Source organism: Ornithodoros turicata, chromosome 3 (assembly GCF_037126465.1).
Source record: "Ornithodoros turicata isolate Travis chromosome 3, ASM3712646v1, whole genome shotgun sequence".
Lineage (NCBI taxonomy): Eukaryota > Metazoa > Arthropoda > Arachnida > Ixodida > Argasidae > Ornithodoros > Ornithodoros turicata.
Genome location: NC_088203.1, coordinates 98,689,045 through 98,707,159, shown reverse-complemented (window position 1 = coordinate 98,707,159; position 18,115 = coordinate 98,689,045). Strand labels below are relative to the sequence as shown.

Here is an 18,115-nt window from a genome sequence, read left to right as displayed (position 1 = left end):
CCAAGCAGTGGCGTTGCCAGGAAAATATTTCGGGAGGGGTTAAATGGGAACTTTACATGTGAGAGGAGGGATTTCGTCCGCATTCCCTCTGGCAAATTCACTACGAAATGTATGATTTCGGGAGGTTTGAACCCCCCTCTGAGTCGATGGAGTTATCCCTAGAAAAGAGGCTCGGGGGCATCACGGAACCACATAGAGCAGGACGCAATGTGATCCGTTTCGCCAGGAGGTTCCTGGAGTTAGTTTCTGAAAATTTCTGTTCTTGTAGGGGATCTTATCCACACGTATGGTGAATACGCTCCACAGTGCCTTTGAAGTGTATTTAGGGACAATTGTCGTTTCTTTTAGGTAACAAACCAGCTCCAACAACGTCTTGCACTTCCACATTGGTGCCCTTCAATGAAGTCTCACTTTAATGCTCTTGAGATGCGCTTAAAATCCGAGTAAGTTGAGACTACAAATGTAACGTTCTGTGATACCGGGCGATTGCCGTATCCACTAACGATCACTTTCGAGACGTGCTGCGTATAGAGACGTCAGAGGTGAAGCTCTCTACATAGCGGGTCCAATGCATATGGCATACACTGTTATCAGGAGGCAGCCCGCCTGAAATGAAGGAGCAATGACAGCAAATGAAGATTTGTTAGTGGGCTTGTGATGAAGCGCAGCTTTGAGCTCATCCTATTGTATGAGTATATTGGAATGCATAGGTGGAGTCTAGTCATGCAACGCAATAGAGTAGAATGGAAAAGGATCTCGCTTTAAATCTCGCCAGGCGCGGTTTCGTTTTGGTATTAGGTTAACCTGCCTACCATAAGGTTTGCGGGAACCTGCCCAGCCAAGACAGCTTACCCAAGCGATGCTTTGTCGCTACCTGACTACACTGTTGTCGTGATCACACACACACGCACGGATGCATACACACAGGCGCGCACACGCACACACAAAACAATTCAAAATACACCAACGATTTATTCTGTTCAAACGATAGTATATTTTCTCCCGATTTACTTATGTGAGGGCCAACTAGCCCTTCTAAAATTGTCAGATGAAGTGTATTCAATGGTCATGCGAAACTGCATGGTTGTGCGGGCCTCATACGAGCGTAAGGGCCACAGCGAAACGCTTCCAGGAATTTATCGTGTCCGTGTAAAGGAGCATTGCAGCGGCGTCGAATCCCTGAATGCGTGTCTTGCGGGATGTCCCCTAGGTCCGCTCCGCACCACTTGAAGCACGAGGTAACGAAAAAGAGTTGGATGTTGTTGAAGCCTTCTATTCCCGAAGACGCATCAGCATCAAAGCGACGTTCCAGCGCTCGAGTAACAACCTGAACGATATACATGTTTTCTGTGAATTTTTCAGCAAGCAGAGTTTTCTACATACACCTGATAGAAACACCGTTATATCCTGTACGTTGCAGACAACTTTTTTGTCACGTACGCACCCCCTGTGGGGATTTTTGGCAAGCATTGCTCACAATTATCTACACGTTGTAGCACGAGATCGGACGCACTGCTTCCTTGAGCAGACAAAAACAAGGTACCCACCGAACCTCCTCCACGCTTCGTGCTCAAACGCGTCTGTCAAGGGAAGTGCAGCCTACCGAGTACGTGTGGGACTTGGATTTCTATAGCAAACTACTAATACAGCACTGGTACAATTATTAAGAATACTTTATCGGCTTGTCTCGGTGTACTCGTCAGGGTAGCTAGGACACGAAATGCTGATATTAAGAGATAGTGCTTCCAGTAAGTGCATCATAGTCCGCATCTGTACTTATTTTTGCCTAGTGTCATATGTTTTGTAAACCTCACCTTGATACCCAGAGAATCAGCGAAGTCCTCATTTTCGGTGACCCACGACCCATTCCCCTCTATCTGGTAGAGTGTCCTGAGGCATTTCTCATTGTCCTCCATGGTGGAGCGTGTTCTGTTAGTGTACCATTCACGATGAAGCCCGTCCGCGTCCGCCATGGATCCGCCGGCGTCGAAGGCGTGACTCAGCTCGTGCGCTACCACGTGACCCACGCCACCATAGCTCGCCACTGGAAAGTCGGTGACCTTGAAAGACAAAGGGCAGGTGGTGATGTTCTGGCAGTGCACAATACTCCATGTCACAAAGAGTAGCTAGTATATTTGTACATCGTGAGAATGTGTCCATCCAAGGTTGCCAATCCGAAGTCTGTCTCCAAACGAAGTACACGTTACGGCCTTTCGTTTGGAGGTAAGACATTTACGAAGGATGCTACATCAGTTTTCGCAAACTGTTGATAACCTGGCCTGCGACGAATAGTATCAACCAGGAACCAATCTGCGGGGTCAGATTCTGAGTCACACACTGATCAGTGATGGACTCCGATAGGCACGGTAACCTTACCAACGATCTGCTAAAACTTCCTATTGTCCTCGTCTTCCCCATAGAAACTTCCAGCCAGTTTAGAGAAGTTGTTCAGCAGTTCTGATCCTAGGGATTTGTCTACTGGCTATCCCATGAAAGAACTGAACTTTAATGCGTACACATGCAACGGGACTGAAGGGTGGTGTTGATGAGTGGTGAGGGACGCGATTTTAGGTTTCTTGTCCAGCGTACCTCACGAGCCAAATGCTTAGATAGGAGGCACGGTGTATTCCGTACACCTTAGCTTTAAACTGGGTGAAATCTTTAAATTCTCAATATAGCGCACGTGCCAACGCGTGGAAACCACACACCGATGTCTTCGGCTGTCACGGGAATCAGCCATAAATATCGAACTTGCCCTTATCCGTTTGACGGTGTTAGGCAGCTTAAAAGGTTTAGGAAACTTACAAGAAATGGTGGTAGCATGATTGAGGTCGGAATGATGACAACGTGGTAAAAAGGGACGAACATGGCGTTGACCAAAGGAACAGCTAGCCAATCGTCCTCCTGGCGCGGAATCGCAATGCGTCCTAGCATGGCATTCCGGGCATCACGGCCAGCTCTCTTCGACCTCACGTACGACCTGCTGAATGGACCTTGTATTGTCTTGAGCTGTGTGGAAGATATATATTCCACATTATAGGATGGCATCCACGATAGGCCATCGCAGTAAGCAGTAGTACTTAGTGAAGTCTTAAACTAAACTCGAGCAGGGCTCTTTCCTGGTCTCAAGAGTAACCTTAAAGAACAGCACACTGTACCAAGTAGCTGTATCGACTGTCCAGTCCATCCTTTGTGGACACTGTGTCCGGATAGGCCACGATCTGTCGGATGACCTTCAGCCTCTGCAGAGCAGACCATTTGCTTGCTTCGTCCATCCACTCGAAAGATTCAGCCATCGCAGCACGCACGTCCTCCAATATGTGGCTCGTCTCGTTCCAGTCTTGAGGGACGACGTAGTCTTCAGTCATGAACCAGATTAAAGGATATGGAGCCATTTCGGCCACCAGAGATATGCAGCTGAATGTGGCCTGCGTGACAACATTGTGCTAATAGAGTAACCCCAGAAAAAAGCTGCTATTGCAAGGGTTCGAACCCGGACCTTCCTGATCTCTGGTGAGGGATTCTGCAAGTTGCATTACGTCAGCTCTGTGTTTCTTGGACGTTCGAGGTTCGTGTCCGTGTCGTCCCCCTTTGGAGCTCGCCTAATTCGGCATTCTCATTGTCAACATAGCGCCATGTCGGAATTATTTCGATCAACCAACGTCACTTGCAGTTCGGCATCTTGCTCGAGGCATAACGTAGTGAACGAAGCGCTTAAGGCACCAAGAGAGAAGAAATGAGCCGAATGAGTGCTAGACCTCTAACTGAAGGCTTATTAACAAGAACCAGGAAAACGGCACACTCAAACCTGACAATGAAAAAAATGGCTAGGAAGCAAGCGAGCTGGTGAAGATGATGCATAATGTAAAACCCCGAGACTAGGGAACACGAAGGGACAGACACAACACGACGTCTGTCGCTTCGTGTTCCCTAGCCTCGGGGTTTTACATTGCTCAAACCTGCTTTGCGATCAAGTTACCGGTAAAGTATCACTGTAAACGGTTTTGCCGCTGCCCAATCAGATGATTTCATCCCGAGTCACTTCTATAGGACCTTTTCATTGGCTCTCCGCGACACCGCTAGCGAACCGTTTCAGTGAAAACTGTTCATTAAAAATGTGCCTTTCACGTCATCTACTGTTATTCAGTGTGCCGGTTTTTCCGATAGCTTGGTCACCAAGCAAGTTTGGGTGTGCTGTCGTCCTGATGAGTGCTTCGCTAATGTTCTTCAGTTGGAAGTTGAGCAGCAGTGACATTGGTGAAAAACTCTTGGAACGATGTAATGATTGTGAAGGGTTGGTTGTTTTGGTTAGTTTCTTCCTTTGGGGGTCTCTATAGCACTTAGACGTGTTTATAGGCTTTTAATACCGATTTTCCACCTAATTAATCTGATCAATAATAAATAATTAATCGATTAAACAATAATGATTTGTCGCCGTTATACACACATAATTTTTGTTAGCCGCTACGGTCTCCTCAGTTTCCGCAGCATACCCTCTCTCTTACATGCATACGTCTAGTGTCAAATGATATGCACTAGCACGGAATCCGTCATTCCTGGAAACATGCTCGCAGAGCAGGGCTTCAATACACAGAGTTTCAAGCTTCTTTTCCTGCCTAAGGACAATATGAGCCGTATTCCGTTTTAGCATATCCCTAAACAAACGCGATTAATTTGCTTTCATGAACGAAGCTTTAGCTAAATGAACGCGGAAACGATACAGAGGCGATAGTGAAAGGGCTAATTATCTCATTCCCCGCATCACCACCAACAATGGGGTAGAGTATCGCCCCAGGCGAACTTCCCATTCATCATCTCGAAATAGAGTTGTTGTTGTTGTTATTGTTGTACGCGGATACGATGAATAGTGCGCAGTTTGGAGGCGTGGGAGAATCGACTACACTATGGAACGTGTGAAGAGCTGGCACAAGAGCCTGACAACCCTATCAAAACGTAAGTTGTGGAGGCTGAAGGAAGAGTTTAGACTGTGGTATGTAGCAGAGAAAAGTAGGCAGGCAGACATGTGTGGAACGAAGGCAACAGAATGTGGCTGCACCCGGCTCGCTAAGGAGCCCGTGAGCGCGCGTCAACTTTTATTTTTGGCGCGTAAATTCCGGTGGCGCCGGCCTGCGGCCGCTACAAGACAAGTACAACATTTAAAGTTCACCAACGCTCAAGCAATGATCTTACTTTTCATCAGCAGCCGTCCTTCCTATCAATCCTATACTAGGATCAGGGTTGTTAAAGTTACTTTTCAAAAGTAACTAAGTTACAGTTACGGATACTCAGCTTAATTAAGTTACAGTTCGAGTTACTGACAGGAAAAAATACTGAGATACAGTTACAAATACCATGGAAAGGTATCCGAGTACGGGTGGAGTTACGTTTTGCAATTCTGTACGCAGACCATATCTTTCGCCTTTGGCTCATAATAGGTGTCACTCTAGAGCCACAGAGACATCCCTTCTTGAGTAATCGTACGTAATTGCAGGTAAAACATTGAAAGGAACGCCTAAACTGGGGGTAACCGAGACAGCGACAAAAACTGGCTCACTGAGCAACAAATAAACATTTTAATTGCCAAAAAATCTCACTGCGTTTCGCATGGCCATCATATCCATGAACTGAATATCTTATGCCCCGACTAGTTCTCTGTGAGACTGCGATGTATGCAATGAATACAGTACATCACACAAGCAAAAAATATGTGCAAGCACAGCACTATCTACGCTCTGCAAACGCCATACACACAACTGAAGTATAAAGTGCCTCTACGCCTCAACAGTGCCTGTACTCGCACACTTGTTTGAAAATCACACAATTGGTTCACACTGCGCATTCATCACACTTGGTACTTCTTGTTCGCACGCAGTAGCACAGTCATCTCAAAGTTTTTGTCCGTCATCCGAGTACGCAGCTTTGTGCCCACAAGCCCTCCAAGGCCGAAGAGCCTTTCCACAGAGCTCTGCACTGCTTGGTAGCGCATGGAGGATCCCTAGTGTTGGCACGCCCTTCGCGCCATCTCCTGCTCGGCGACGGTGTTTTGAAGTTTTTACTCAAAAAATACTCAAAAGACAGATACAAATTACAGAAAAAAGTAATTAAGTTACAGTTAGAAGTGCGTGTTCGAAGATGTGTCTAATATTTCCTCAAGATACACAAAAAGTATCTAAGTACACGTACTCAGATACTTTTACTAAGTTACTTAACATCCCTGACTGGTATGTATTCGTAGTTATCGTTTTCCCCACGTATTGGGGGAAAAGCTTGTGCGAATAATTGCTATTCGCCAAGATATAGTATAAAAAATATTTAAAAATGACGAGCGAATCTACGCGGAGTATTTTTAATGGCTATGGCTGAAGCTATACATTTTTGAAGAAATTGTGCAGGTAGACGGGCCTCGAGGGAAGGCTAGTTTGAACTATATTTTCTTCAATATTTGAAAGTGCTCGAAAGGTTGCGACGAGTGAGAAAAGCGTACCTTACAGTTTCCCGATTAATTGGTCCGCGCTTAATTCTATTACTTATTAATGTGATTTTTATGTCATTGGAAGATGAGACACTGCTCCGTACACCTCATGCAAAATAAGTTTCCCTCTCACCCTATAAATGGACGCGCAAAGGAGGCGATTTTACCATGTTCGTCATTTTTTTTTCTACCGCCTTCATTTTAAAACTCACCGGTAATATAAACACGGTCTCATGCTGTATAGTGTTTCAGGTGTACACAGAAAGTTTCCTTTTTCTCTGAGCAGTGCCTCCGACGCTACCGACACTTGAAAACGGAAGTTTCGCAAATTTGACAATTTTCGAACTGATCGAACACTGGATCGTGGATTGTGGCGGTCCAGACAACAATAGCAACATTGTTTGATTCCATTGTAGAATGCTTCCGCTCCTAAAAAACAAGAAAACTACTGTCTGACATGCGCGAGAAAATATTTTTTTCGAGACCCGTTCTGGCACGTAAATACCCGAAGTCCACAAAGAAAGGGTGGTATAACGTACAAAAAAAAACAAAAAAAAACAAAAAAAACGCAGTATAGTTCTATATGTATATATGTTAATACACATAGAACATACTGTGTTCTTTCCTGAGGCGCGTTAATAGTAGTTTATATATACATGTACCATGCATATACATTCTGTACGTGTAACAATGTAGATTCATGGAGTCAACCTCAGGCGCCGGTATCTTCGAATTTCCTCATCGCTCTGTTGTATAGGGCTTTAGTTTGCCAGAGTTCTCTTCACGCTCAAAATATATGCGACTAGTTCATGGAAAGTTTTCGCTTTGCACACAGGAAGCAGCAGAACGGACTAGTGTCATCACACATTCTTCTCAATAGAAAGCGATGTTCGTTTCGTTGGAACTGTTTCAGAAATCGCTTTGAAACTGTGGAACTTCATTGTGTCAGGTACAGCGAAGTGGTGTCGTTCGTGTGTGTCAGCCAGTGTACTCTGTTCATTGTGTCAGGTACAGCAATTCAGTGTTCGTGTCTGTCAGCCCGGATCCACCGTTCTCGAGCAACATTCTCCTCCGCAATCCATAAGGCGTTAAGACTGTCTCTAGCACACAGATGGAGGTCGCTTGGTGTTAGGATATGGTCCTCTATGATTCACGGCAGACTTGCCTGCGCTGCGAGCCGTTTAAATGTCCCGCAAACCCCCTCACGTGCCTTTGCCGTGAGATGTTGCATGGACATTCCTACAAGCGTGGATGCCGAAGTCTTTCTCCTTGTGGAGGGCTGGTGGCATGAGACACGAAGCTCAGTTTCTAATTTTTGTACTGGGCAGCAGGTGCATCTATGAAGTAATACACCTTGGAGGAAAAAAGGGAGTTCTCGTGCATGTCAAATAGTAGTTTTTTAGTTTCTTAGGAGGGCATAATGGAAGCATTCTACGATAGTATCAAACAATGGTGCTATTTTTACATGTACCGCCACACTCTCAAAACCCAGTTCGAAATTTACCAAATTTAAGAAACTTTCGTTTTCAAATTACGCTGCCGCGGAAGGTACTGCTCAGAGAAAAAGGGGATTGGGTTAGGCGGAAACCTATTTTGCATGAGATGTACCGTGTAGAGTACCTCCCAATGACATAGAAATCGCATTTAGAAGGTTATAGAATTGCGAAAATGTATGGTACACTTTTCTCACTCAGGGCAACCATTCGAGCACTTTCTAATACTGAAGAAAATATATTTCGAAAAGAGACTTTCGAAAGTACTCTTCCCGTCGAATGTTTGTAAGTCGAACGTCGCCATGCCAGTACTGGCATGGCGACGTTTGGCTTACAAACATATGCTACACGTGCAGCCAAAGAGCTCTTGCTAATTTTCTTTTCCCTCTTCCCCTCGAAGCCCTCTGCCTGTACAATTAAGAAAAAAATATATAACTGTGATGATCGAGCGGCATGTTTGGATCATTTGGAGTCCTCAGGTTACTCCTTTGAAAGACGAAGAAGCTTGCTTCTTTCTTTGTTAGAGTAGTGACTTTCTGAGTTGTTACACGCAGTGCTTATCGCAGGGAAATTGATGGTGTTTAGCATATCTACTAGTACGATGACAGTGCTGCCCGGGACTCAAGCGGGCATTCTATATGAGGGGTTGGAAACTGATTGTTTTAGGACACTTGTTAGTAGGCTGTTGACGGCTAATACTACGTAATGCGTTTAAAAAGGTCCTGATACAGGTCACGTACAATGGCAAGAGGAATTTAGAGCCACGAATTAAAAAAATACAATTGGGTCTGTCGGAGAGGACCTCGAAGTTTTGTGTTAATTGTGTTAATGTGCTGATCATTGAAGTGGTAAGCTGCAGCACTAGCTGGCAGTTCTGGAAGAGCCTCCCGCAGACGAGGTCGACGGCCGTTGCTTGGCGATCGGGCAAGAGCGTTTGGGAAGAAATTGGTGGAGGAGCCGTAGGCGTCGAAGGTTGCTCCGCAGATTTTCGGACGCCCTATGCTTCGTAACGCCACAACGTTACACGACGCGGTATCTCTGAAGTTTTAGTCACGTAAACGAAAGTAAGTCGTGAATAAATTCGACTTGAAATCAGTAGTAAGAAAAAACTCACAATAGTTAACACAATCCTTCAGAGCCAGATAATTCCAGAATACACAAACTCACCAGTGAGAAGCCGTATGCGCTGTCGCTGTACACGCGATAGGTGAACGCCGGAGCCATGTGGCTGGCTATAACCCAGCCGATTAGGACGGCGACATCGCTCTGTCTCCCTTGGGACTCGAACTTGTTGATGTACTCGCCGACGTGCCTTAAGGAAGAGAATCATTCACAACGTGTGTATCGAAGTGGATGTAAGAAAGTTGTAGAGTTAATGAAATTCGGTCGTGGCTGTCGTGGCACAGCTGTCTTGTGCAGCCACGGCATAGAAGGTAGCCATTACAGAGTCGACGTTGCTTATAGACCGTTTACAGCAGAGTTATCCAGGCGCCGCCATCTTAGCGCACGTGACCTTGCGCGCCACTGCTTGCCTTCTCTTTCGGCTGCCTGTTGACACGGCGCACGTAGTACGGCGGTGCAACCCAGAGACGCTTTCCTGGATTTTAAACTTTTTGCAATGAATTCCGGATGGAAGGATGTCACGAAGCTTTGGCCGAAGCTTCAATGGTCAGGTGATTGCATTTGCTTGATTTAGAGTGATATTTCTGTCCTCGTGCGTCCCACATGATCGGCCCCACTATGGTCGAGTTATTACATATTTCGGCGTTTTTTTCCCCTCTTTTGTTGCGCATACGTTACGTTGTGGGTCCGTTCATAGTGTAATGTCGTAAGATTGCTTTTGATCGCAAGAATCGCGGTATATGAAAGCTCGTAACCATTAAAAGAAAGCTTCAGTTTTTTTATAATTTTGTTGTTACAACTACCTGAGAAAGATATGCCTGTATGTATGTTATGTTTCGTTATGAAGTAGCATACCTTTATTGTTGATTTCAGATGTACACAACTACGTTATCAACGAGCTGGAGGGAGACGGAAAGCCTGCGCTGAAATACAGAGAATTTGCAAAGGGAACGAAGCTGTTTGACAGCGGCCATGTCGGTGTAGTACTGTGCCAGTGCAACGATGGTGTATGAATTTTAAAGGCCGACACCAGGTCGACACGAACAGTGAGCAGAACGTGTAGTACAGAGACTCGCTTAGGGCCCACTTTGGCGGTAACATGCACGTGTAAAGCGGACTTGAGCAACAGGTGCAATCATATTTGTACACTGCTCATCAAGGCTGTCGAGGCGACAAACAAGGGGCTCATGAGTGCTTCGTGCACTGACAAAGCATGTACATAGAACGGTTCAACTGCAAGGAACGTGACCACTGCTACTATGGGGGAAGTTTATTCTCACAAGCAGCAGCCAACGCTTACAGCAGAGTTTGGGGCTCTTGCAGAAATGCTGCGCCAATTTGAGGGCTGCATTACTTACCCTCGCTGACTTTCCCGGTTTGAAATCCTTCCTCCGAAGATTCGATACCTACCGTCGTCGAATCGGCTTGTTTTTCTCTTTGTGAAAACCCGTGCATTGCAAAAGGCCTCGAACGCGGGCAGTTTTTCTAATGCGACGGCTCGTGAATTTAACAAACAGCTTCGTCCCACACGGTAAGATCTCTGTCACGGTTTCTACACTCAATCACGGAGCAAGTCTTCCCTCTGCTTTTCCAGATTTTGCACAGAACTGTAGCACAGCGGCAAAAAAGGTCGAAAGCACTGACATAGGCAAAGGCACAAAGGCAATCGCAGAAGGCAAGCAATGGCGTGGCTACTGTGGCGCCATCTATTAGCGCCCGAAGCAACTTGCTGCTGTAAACGGTCTATAGTGGTTTTAGTTATAGTGGGTTTGGTTATAGTGGTTTAGTGCTTTTAGTGTTTTTTTCGACACCAGATAAGTCGACATCGAACCAAAGAACAAGATCGAATGAACGGATGCTGTCTGGAGTCCAATAACAAAGCCTAGCCATTGGTTACTTTGGCTACTTTTGGGACCAGTTTGCTACTATGGGACCAGTGACCTCAACAAGCAACGTGCAGTGGCTTTTTGTTGCTGGTTCCAGCCACTTATGTTGGCTAAAACAAATATTAAATACGCAAATAAAATACTTTTGACGTAACAAGTGTTTTGTGTGTCACTAAAATGCAAAAACAAGTTCTCTTTCAATTATGTTACACGTTTCGTTAATTTCGTACTTATCATAAATCAAGACTTTGATTCCGTTGCGAGGCTACAATCAAAATTATACTGGACTCTGTTGCTTCGTCGCTAAGCAGAGACAGTAGTTTCAGCTCGTGCATCGGTGCTTTTAGTACATGCTGCACGTGCATGCGCGTGCCACGCCATGGAGCAGTCCCGGCGAAAAACATAGTGAGTGTTGCGAAGCGGACTGCGTCGTTGTCTGAAGGACGTGAAGATAAATGCTAGTGCAACATTCGCGAGAACTGCTGTGGGCTACAATTCGGTGGACCGGTATTGGAAAACGCAGCAGTGCGCATCATGCCGCGCATATATGGCACACTACAATCGGACCCGTTTCAAATCCACACGCACACGATAGGTATGCGCACTCTTCTACTGCGGTCTCATTGGATACCGCCAACTTTTGCTTCCTGAGGATCCCTTTGGTTGCCGCGAGAGACGACTGTTTTCGTTGCGTTTTTCTTCTAAACGGTAACGCTGTGTGAACTACTTTTGTTTGACTTGTACCAACTGAAACACGGGCTTTCATTTGAGAGCAAGTCGTTTTTGCATTTTAGTGCCCCTTTAACAAATTCCTACAATGTTCTGAAATCATTGGCCCAAGTTACTGAACAAAAGCTATCCAGTACGCAAACATTGATATGGATGAATGTCGATGTGATGGGAGTTCACCACCACGGCCACGTCAGAAGATGATTGCGATTTGAAATTCATTAGTTGCTGGAGCTCCCCTTTAAATGCTTCTTGGAATTTTTCTTGAGAGCGTGAACCTGGGGCATTAAGGTATTGCTACCGGGACACGTCCGAATGGAACTAAAGCAGGATGCTGGGAGAAACTGCGCCATAGGACGGCAAAGGAAATGAGAGATTTCTATAACCGCTTTATGGCCTATCTGTCATTGCGTTAACGGTTTCCGTGACTTCGCGATGCTCAAAGACTTGGCTGCTAGCAATAAAACGCGTTTTCTCGAAACGAGTTTATGTTCATCTATGCCGCGTCGTTCAATATGACACCTTGGGGATACACACCCCAGTCGGTTCGCCTAGAGGTACTGGAACGTGTCGTACTGTGCTGGATACGTTATTTATTCAGTGAATGGAGTCTGTTTCGACCTTGTGCCTCTTCAGCAACGCGCAGGTAGGCAACGTTTGAGTGGGTGCGTCAGAGTTTGAATGGGTGGCGCGACCCTGACGGGAGGACATCACGTACTACGTGACCTTCTGACGCCACTCACTCAAACGTTGCCCACCTGCGCACTACTGAAGAGGCCCAAGAAAGCCGAAACACCTGTCCAGTGCTGGTCTGGCGACGCTTATGACTTGTAAACACATGTTCTACGTGCAGTCAAAGAGGCTACTTTCCCCCCTTGTATATGTACTTCTCTGGCTTTGCACTGGGCCTTCAGTGGTGACTCTCTCACCCTGAAGGGGGACATCACGTTCTATGTGTGCTTCTGACACCACCCACCCAAACGTTGCCCACCTGTGCACTGCTGAAGAGGCCCTAGAAGGCCTAAACAGCTGTCCAGTGCTTGTGTGGTGACGTTTGGGACTTGCTGGGAAGTGCTGTGTTTCAGTTCTTTGCAAGTTCTTGTGTAAGGGACACGAGTATGAGATGAACATGGCGCACGCGGCGCGAGTTGGCTTGGGAGTGTAGCGATATACTCCAACCAATCGTATCGGGGAAAACTAGGTACTTTGAGGGAAAAACGGAACTGCACTAGGTTGTCTTTCACACGAACTAACTTGGACCTGTCAAATAGATTCAGTGGCGTGACGTACCATAAAAAATTATGGTCCAACAGGTGCACTTCGTCGTCAGACTCGAGGCGCACGTCCTCGTGCAGGTGTCTGTTCACCGCCCACAGGAAACGCTCAGTTGTCAAGAACTCCCGCGACAGCGTCGTGATATCTGCAATACACCATTTCTATCATGCTGTAATTTACCGACATCATTGACAAACACGCCGAGTAGGTCAAGAGGACCCTTGAACAATGGGACCATGGCCCTCGTTCCCGTTTATGGGAAACTCCGTTGGATAAGATTGTGCCTCTCCAGGCATAACCATAGGCTCCAGACGCTCCAGACGCTCCATAAGCTCCAGAACTAAAGCTCTGGTAAAACTCCTGGCCGGTCTTAAGTAAGTACACGTGCATGATTGCAGAGTCAGCGTTCCTACAACTTGACCTGTACTGTATACCCCAAATGAACGCGGTTGCAGTACCTTCAACCCTGATGTAGACGGGCTTTGCATTCCCATCGATGTTACCAGAGATAAGGTGCAGGAGTGCTTGGACAGTAGGTTCAACGACTTTGTTGGTCAGGATATTATAGTCTACGTCAGGGTCCAGGTATGCGGGCAGGTGGAACAAGGCAATGGCGTCGGTGGCGTTGGTGTACCACCGAGTCAGCCACGTCAATAAGATAGAGCTGACACTTAGCCGCAATACGCTGGAACTGTCGGAGCGTAAGTCGGTTGCTACCTGAGCAGAGAAGGTGTACGTGAAGAAATGTACGACCATCGCTATTTTCATCGCGAAGTGATGTCGGTGCTGTTGCGTTTACAATGGACAGTGGTTAAGGTAATCATGAAATACAATGGCGAACAGTGGAAACTCTAGCGATTCGAGATTGAAACAGACGCCTGGAGGGCGGAAGCCGCCGATTTTTCGAACAGAGTCTGTTCTACTGGGCGCAGGGCCGGCGAGAGGGTGGGGGAGCAGGGGACGAAGCCCTGGGGGCCAGGCCATTTCAGGGGCCCACGGCCTGTGCTGATCATATAAAGAAGAAATACTTGAAATGTGTTATCGAGACGTGAGGGGGGGGGGGGGGGGGTCCGGGCACGACCCATCCCCGGGGCCCGTAATTTCTCTCGCCGGCCCCGACTGGGCGCACCAAGCAGTTGTAGACAGCGAACATATCAGGCTGAAGAAGCTTGTTGACCATGTACTGGTTTCATGTACGCTGGATGTTCTTAGGCTTCCCGACCCACGACGACAAGTGCAGTTCTGCGGTTTTCCTAAGTCACCTTCCTGAAACAGTGTTGTACCCTCTTATAACCACACCTTCGCCTATCTTCCAGTTTCGAAAGAGAGTCAGTTACAGGACTTGAAATACCCCTCTCTATATACATATCTGCACATAGCCATAGATATAAAAGTACACAATTCACAGACGGCGAACCCCGCTGTAACTGGATGCAGAATTACAAAATTCGTCGACCTTAATGCGTTCAGGTGCGAAGCCTACCTCGAGCTCAAATAGAGTTGGGATGCCCCATTCGAGCGATGTTGCAACAGCGACATCGAGAAGGTCGATTGCCGTGTCCTCTCTGACGTTTGGCCAGTCAAAATTGAGAGACTCGAGTAAGTGTCGGAATCCACTGGGGTCTTCGTGCTTCGTGATGTGTACTAGGAGACAGCTGCGAACGGCTTCACCAGCCAAGTCGGATGCAGACATCAGCGTGCTGGGCTCTGGTGAACAGTGGTAAAAAATATTGTGAATATTTGTTTACCCTATTCTGTCGCAGATGTGCAATGTAGTTTTGTAGAGCCTAAGCCAAAGCAGCACAATGTACTGAAGGTTTAAGTGCGTAGTGGGGGGTTGCAGATCAGTTTCAGTGCTGCATTTCGCAGAGCTGCCCACGAAGAAAACGTTGATCTAGCAGTACACTCCTATGCACTCGTACTCCCAACACTAATGCTGCTTGGGGGTGGGGGAGTGGGGGTGGTGGATTTATTGGCAGAAAAAAAGAAAAAAGGGGAAAGGCCAGCCATGCAGCACGCCGGCTTGCTGCTTGGGGATTCACTAAGTCGCTAGTATATACATATCACTAGTCAAGCCTACCTGCCCCTAAGCAGTAGGCTACGGTGATTCTTTCGCTATAGTAACACACACACACACACAAAAAAAACATGGTTGATTCATTGGTGGATCCGACGGAAATGCGTATGCATTAAAACTTGAAAACCCTTTGGGAACTCTTCTGCAAAACGCTACAGAACCCTTCACAAACGCTACACAAGCCTTCACACGTCCCTACAGAACGCGAACGCAAAACAGCATCCTCAGGCTTTCGGGCTTCCTCCGCGTCAGCTTTGTGGCGCTGTCTAGCAGTCAGCCTTCTTTCGCCGCCGCCCCCCGCACAGCTTTCTAACACATGGCGCGCCCACGCACACACGCCCGAACCTGTCGACCACCACAGCTGCACTACCGGTTGCCCGCGTCCCGCTCTTCACGAGCCCTCTCCTTTTCTCCTACCCTCTCCACTCACCGCGCCGCGCCTTGGCTACAGACAGACCACGCCGCGATTCTTGCGTACCGAGGACTCTAAGGCTAACGCATTAAAATAGCTGTGAAAGACATCGAGAACATTTCGTGACTGAACTAGTCATCACTGACGGCTATAGTGTTGATATCGTCATGCGCGTTCAAAGATTGGTGCCCATGTTGTGAATTTTGGCTTAATATTGAGATCTTGGATACTCCATTTATGTCTCAAAATTTCAACATTTAAACAAGGCTTTATCTGCTTCGCTGAAGCGTTGCGGTGAAGGAGAGTCCCATGTCATTCCCTTAGTCCCGGGAGATCGGGGTTCTTCTCGAGGAATCTCGGGACTGTATTTAGGAATTCAGATAATACCCAGACAGCGCGCATACACAGCCTTTTACTAGTAATTTGGGCGATTCCTGTCTGCGTTTTGTGTGTGTGTGACTTCTCGGCGCTGTGTCTCGACATATCGATCAAACCATTCGTCGTAATTTATTATGCGCCGCTGAAAGTGACGATGGCTTTCACATGTTCTCCTCAAATAAGAGACATAGATTTACTCGCTGTCGTCAAGTATAAAAACCTGGCAAGCAAAATGATGTGAATGCCTCCTGCTGCTTAATGTTGATGAAAAGGCCACTGAAGAATTTAGCGCGAAAAGACGCGACGAGAGAAGGAGAAACAAACACGACGATCGCTACACTCAACTTTAATGGCAGAAAGCAATTTCTGTACCAACTAGCCAAACAGACCAAGCTTTTCGATGAAAAGGCTGTCTGTGAAAACTCCAGATGGTTTATCTGTCAAAGGAGTGGTCCACATTCTGTTGAGCGGCACGTTTATAGAGACTTGCACTTGTATTCGGTCCATTTTATGCGCGCAAGTAATAAAAAACTACACGCATTGTGAATCGCCTGACTTCTACGGAAAATCGCTACACTTCGATCGTCTGCTCATGGCAGAAATTTGTACGACGACATCGATCGCCAACCATTCGTTTCCTTACTGCTTTTGTTAGCACGGCGACACACAGTCGGTTCGACGTCGCCGACACCCCTCGAAAGGGCAAAGCGATGCACTATAGGCAGCGGTGTGTGTGTGACAAGTGTCAACGCCCGCAAAATGTGGAAAATCTGTGCTTAACAAAACGTTGGCAATCTGTATTTTACGTCACTCACTGCGTTGGCCGCGCGCCATCTTGTAAACAGCCGCAGCGATGAGCTCTCCCTGCAACCTGGTGAACTCGCTGACCATGCCCGGGTGCGCAGAGGTCCATTTGCCGCACACAAATTGGAAGAAGTCGTCGCACGGGTCCGCGTCTCTGTTCAAAGAGCGAGAGATCTCCCTGGCAATGTCGTACTCCCGCCGTGAGGCGCTGCTCACTAGGTGGCGGTGAACGCTCAGCAGTGACCCCCTGTAGAACGGGCTGTAAGGAGGAAATAACTGTTCGGTCAATGAAACTGAAAGAGTTGCTGTTCTAACATCATCTTGTGATAATTTCACGTTGAACAGGCCGCCTCAGTATTACCTGCGCCATAACAAGGCCTCTTCGAGGTCACCCTCTCGCAGAGTCGCAATCCAACCCACGACTTTCGGGAACCCGAAAAGAATGCTCACCACACCCATACATACACAAACCAAGACCACAACATAATCCTTCCTGTTCAGGGGTCCCTTTAACCTGACATCCGGTCTCCGAACTGGAGGCGGCCGCAGCAGCCTTGCAGTGTCGTCCATGGACGCCGTTCAGAACGGGCAATGTTCCGACCTCCCGTTACGGAACGAAATGTTTCACGTCACGCGCTATGTCAAAAATTGATGGCGATGACGATATTATTATTTACGCATACTATCAGCCGTTAGGCTACAAGAGGAGGGTGGTGAACACAAAAATACATTTTCAATCACATGCAAGGAATGGACATGATAGTACATACACGTAATACATAAGGATGTAGTTCCGTATCGGGACCACTGGCTGTTTTTAAAGAAAAACGAATAAAAACAAAAATCTAACGCTTTTACGTGAAAGAGGAAGTAATTAGTAACGAAATTCAACAGGAATGTCCCTCGTATATTGCGTAAAATGTATAAAAATTAAATTTTATCGCCGGTTTCTTGATGGCGATCCGCCATCCTGGCTGAGGACCTTACTGACCTAACCCGAGGCACAGTCTCGACGCCCGCACCGCCTAGTGCGTGCCTGGGGGGGGGGGGGGACGCCCCCCCAGACCCCCCCCCAATCTGTAGAACCTAACTTAACCCAACCTCACTAAAGTGAGGTGATTTAGCCCATTTCGACGACCCTACCTTTCGCAAGACGGCAAGTTTCGAATCCGTTAGGCTTAGCATTCCCGTGTTTCTCCTGCGCTAAAAGTGAATCAGATGGGGTTGTTTAAATGCATATAAAAAAACTTCTAGTCCACAGAATTTTATAATTCTTACATTTTTAGATTCAGTATATGATATTCTTCCACTTCTATGCAATATTTACTTTCCTAACCGTTTCCGTAATTTTTAAAAACGAGTGGTCCCGATACGGAACTACACCCATACATAATAACACATAATAATAATACACATAGTACTACAATACACTGACAGAAAGTGCCACTCTAAAAGGCCAACTCCATG

The 18,115-nt window shown here is 46.8% G+C and overlaps 1 protein-coding gene across 1 annotated transcript; it reads right to left on the bottom strand.

Annotated features, from left to right (window-relative positions):
- Positions 1–959: 959 nt before the first annotated feature.
- On the bottom strand, positions 960–17,263 carry LOC135387531 (neprilysin-1-like). Its single transcript, XM_064616682.1, has 10 exons — positions 17,010–17,263; positions 16,660–16,907; positions 14,461–14,684; positions 13,436–13,694; positions 12,993–13,122; positions 9,133–9,277; positions 3,159–3,428; positions 2,806–3,009; positions 1,815–2,060; positions 960–1,327 (listed from the first exon to the last, which is right to left on the bottom strand). Exons 1-10 carry the CDS (start codon positions 17,216–17,218, stop codon positions 1,067–1,069), a joined length of 2,196 nt encoding a protein of 731 aa, XP_064472752.1. The 5' UTR covers positions 17,219–17,263; the 3' UTR covers positions 960–1,066.
- Between the last annotated feature and the right edge of the window lie 852 nt (positions 17,264–18,115).